The sequence below is a fragment of the Alligator sinensis genome, unplaced genomic scaffold (assembly GCF_000455745.1).
Source record: "Alligator sinensis unplaced genomic scaffold, ASM45574v1 scaffold311_1, whole genome shotgun sequence".
NCBI lineage: Eukaryota > Metazoa > Chordata > Crocodylia > Alligatoridae > Alligator > Alligator sinensis.
In genome coordinates, this window is record NW_005842355.1 from 898,817 (window position 1) to 902,907 (window position 4,091).

At 53.2% G+C, this 4,091-nt stretch overlaps 1 protein-coding gene across 1 annotated transcript; it reads left to right on the forward strand.

Annotated features, from left to right (window-relative positions):
* The first annotated feature begins 2,703 nt into the window (after nt 1-2,703).
* On the forward strand, nt 2,704-3,685 carry RPP25 (ribonuclease P and MRP subunit p25). The gene is made up of 2 exons (XM_006029098.2): nt 2,704-2,861; nt 3,025-3,685. Exon 2 carries the CDS (start codon nt 3,026-3,028, stop codon nt 3,683-3,685), a length of 660 nt encoding a protein of 219 aa, XP_006029160.1. The 5' UTR covers nt 2,704-2,861; nt 3,025.
* The last annotated feature ends 406 nt before the right edge of the window (nt 3,686-4,091 follow it).

Below are 4,091 nucleotides of genomic sequence, written 5' to 3' on the forward strand. Positions count from 1 at the left end.
GGGAAAGAGAAACAAGGGAAAGGCTCTGATGGAGTGACAGAGAAAAGGAGGAACGTGAAAGAGGAAAGATAAATGGGCAGAAAGTGAGTGAAAAGATGAATGCCCTGCATCCTCAGCTTGCATTTCACGTTGAACTCACTCCATCCCCTGTTCGCAATGATCCAGGCTGGGACTGACAGCCCACACTGGAGTGGAGCATGGGGAGAAATTGGAAGAGGAGAAAAAATTATATAGAAAGAAGTAAAGAGGAGGGTAAAAGAAGAAAATGGAGGGAAAGTTAAAAGGGAGACAGAGGAGAAGGGGGTAGCTTGAAGGAAGAGGTAAAGGACAAGGGAAGGGCAAAGCAGCAAGGGGAAGTCTGTGGCCCAGCTTATCAGTCATATGGGTGCCAGTAGCTGCAGCCAGTGCTGGCGGGGGGCCTTGTGTCACCACCAATTGGATATTGATCCTCGCCTGCCTGGTGAAGCCACTGTTCTTCCTTCTTTATGACACTTATTGAGTTCCTTTACTCCGTCTTTTATGCAGCAGAGTGAGAACACTCACCAGGCATCCAGCCCTGTGGTCTTAATTGCTAGTTGATGAGAAAGCCACGATGACTGAATCATCACTGTCAGAGGCAGTGCCTGCCCATCTCCTTGTGTTCCTCTGCTCCTGGGATCATGCATACTGCCCAGCTGATGGACTGGGATTGGGACCCAGTACCACCCTGTGCAGGGATGAGGCACCCCTCGCCTAGAGTAAGGAGGGGATTCAGGCACCACCCTGTCTCAGCAGAGGAAGGGTAACCTGACCAGAAGGCTCCCCTGCCCCTCAGGAGCCCTTATCCAGTCACACATGGGTTCATTCCTCTCCTCTGGTACACTTCAGCCATCACATGGAAGCACTGTCTTCCCCTAGAGGGATAAGGACATGAGGGCAAGAAAGGTTTTTCCTCTGGTCTAATGCTAGACCCTACATCATGACCATTAGCCTCTCTCCTTCCCCCTCCCCTGAATGGGAGAAGAGTTCAATTTCCATGTTCATTCCTCTTCTCTTCACATTGCCTTAGTGTTTCTGAATGTCTAGGTTGCCACTAATGGGGTGAATGAGGCTTAGGGTGGGCCAGTCCCTCCCCTTCCAGTCCTGCTGCTGAAGAGGGGGCCTGGGAACCACAGAGGCCTTAAATGTGCTTGAGACTAACCTGAGATTTGAAGGCTGAGGCTCACAGGAGACTCCCCACTAGGGACTGAGGGATTCTCCTGCCCTCTAGTGGGAGTAGTGGTAGCAGTGGGCCTGTCTCCAGTCCTATAGACCAAAGGACTCTCTTCTTTCCCCTTAGGAGTGGTAGTAGAAGGCCTCCTCAGCTGCATTAAAGGCCACAGCAGAGGATGCCTCTCTCTCTCTCTCTGGGAAGGCAGGATGGCAGCAGGGGCACTCTGGCACTGTCTCCCGCTGCTGGGGTCCCTCTGCCTGGGGCTGGGCTGGGCTGCTGCCTTCTTTTCTTCCTGCCACACTTAGTCTGCTTGCCAGGGAGGAGTTCTCAGGGGCCCCAGAGCACTGGGTCTTGGCAAAGCTGAAGTGAGGCAATCTGGAGCTCTCAGCACATAGCAACATGTGGCTCCTCTCCAGCCACTCTGCCTTCACATATGCCCACCCCTCACTGTGTCTGGTGATGAAGGAGGAATTGCTTTTCCCAGACCCAGCGGGCTTTGAAGTGTGTGGGATCTAGGAGCTGGGTCCACTCAACAACAGGCCCAACGCTTCCATCCAGAGAGGGTCCCGGGGTCCCCTGCACAAGGAGTCTCCTTAGTGACTCAGGAGAACAGGGGATCTACGAGTCTGGACACACTATATACCACCATCCTATATACTGGTTTTGTACTGATATAAATGATCCCAGGCTCTGGAGCAGACAGACAACCTGCTATCTCACGGTAAGTGGTAACAGAAGTTGATGCTCTTACAGTTCCTGACCACTAGGTGGCAGGAGAACACGATTTGCCTTATATCAAGCAGCTACCCCAGGATTGCTCTGGACCCACAGTGTAACTTACCCCAGTGTCGTTTTAACTCTGATGTTTCCCCCAGGGTAATTCTACAAGGGCTTCAAGTCAGGCATTCCAGTGTAGGGCTGGAGGCTGTGTGTCCGCTCCTTCCTGACACCCATGTACATGGGCTGATTGCACCCATGCAAATGGGCCATGTGTCCAAGCCCTGAAGGACACTACAATGAATACAACAATAAATCAGCCTGCACACATCAGCTTAATGAAGGGCCCTGCTCTGCCTGCAGGGAGCTTGGTCCCCTGGTGGGGATGCTCAGTGTCAGAGCTAACCCAGCCAGTCATGGAAAGGCAGGAGCAAGCAGCTGCCAGTACTTTGCTGACATTTGCATTTAGCAGTTAATGTCCTTGAGCTGGAGAAATCACCCAGGAGAAGGGGCCAGTTTCTCTTTAAGGGGGCAGGACTCTGGAAGCATCATGAAGAAAGAGTTTCTTTCCTTCTCCCCCCCCCTCCCAGCCAGGGAAGTAGGGCTGGGGGGATGAAGCAGAGAGCTCTGTGCTGGGATGGGAGGCTGAGCAGGGGCATGGGGTGAGGGAGGAGGAAAGCGGGGGAGGAGGAGAAGAGGGAGGATCTACTAATTACACAAAACAGCTCTGGGGGCTGCTGAAGTCCAGAATGAAGCACAGAGCAGCATAAAGGAGTGCTGCAGTGGGAGCGGAGGAGCCCAGGCATTGCTAAGTGCAGGCACTGTGAGGGATTCCCACCCGGGGAGGATTCTGCAGCTCTGTCTCTTCTGGGGACTGACTGTCCAGCACAGCCACCACAGGGGACTGGTCAGGCTTCACCCAAAGTCCTTCTTCACCTGCCCAGCGAGAGGGGTGAGTAGCCAGTCGGCAGAAGTGGGATAATGGGGGAGCAGGACTAAACTTGCCCCTCTGCTTGCTGACCCACAGCTGAGGGAGTCTGGTACTTCCCCGGGAGCCTTTGCAATGGACATTGGGGTTTAGGTTCCTGACCTTGCTCATTTTCTCCCTGGGGAAGGATGGCTGCTGAAGGGGCAGAATCCAAGCCCATGCCTCCTGTCACCCAGTCCAGGATGGAGAACTTCAGGAAGGTGAAGACATCAGAGGAAGACAGCCCTCTGCCCTTCACTGGCCTGGCCCCTGATGTGGTGGAAATGAAGGTGAAGGAGGGCAGCAAGATCCGAAACTTGATGGGGTTTGCCATGTCCAGGATGGAGCTGAAGGGCACTCGGCAGATTGTCTTCAGTGGCTGTGGCCGGGCGGTCACCAAGACCATTACTTGTGTGGAGATCATGAAAAGGAAGCTGGGGGGTCTCCACCAGGTCACCAAGGTGCGCTACAAGACCCTGGTGGAAGTCTGGGAAAACAAGGACCCTCTGCCCAATGGTCAAGTGGAGACCCTGACTGTCCATAAGAATGTGCCCTCCATCTGCATCCTGCTCTCCAAGGACCCCCTGGATCCCAGTGAAATGGGCTACCAACCCCCAGAGCCCAGGGAAGGGCTCTGGCCAGAAAAGGAGGAGATAGAGGATGAGATATCCACTTCCTCCCCAAAGGGCATGAAGAGACCTTTGACATCTCCACAGGAGGAACTGAATAACAAGAAGTTGCAGGTACAGGTACCAGAGAGTCAAAAGGGCTCAGGGATGATGGACTACATGCTGGACTATCCTCACTGACTGCCCCACCTCCCACTCTGAGAAATAACCTAAGCCATACATAGTTTCTATAGAAATGAGATTCTATATTGAAGACACTCTAGATTTTTAGATGCTTTGTAATCAATAAAGGGACAATGAAGTCAGCAACTAGCTTGGTCATGAGTCCTGGTGGTCTTGGCTGTCCCCATGCTTACCTTCTTTCATAGACATGGGTAATCTTTCCCCCTTCCCTTCCCACACACACTCCTCTGCCTCTTTGGTAGTAGCAGGAGGAGGGCGAGCCATTTCCAAGCTGTAGGGAGTGTGGTGTGGACAGAGATACCCCTCCAATGGAAAGGCAGCAAGGTACAGGGGACAGCTCCTGGGCATATGGTTGCAGTGGGTTGGTGGTCATAATGGGGTGGGTACAACACCTTACACTGAG

Bases quoted from the DNA above. Each gene is read 5' to 3' on its own strand.
- RPP25 (XM_006029098.2), top strand. From the start codon at position 3,026: ATGGCTGCTGAAGGGGCAGAATCCAAGCCCATGCCTCCTGTCACCCAG.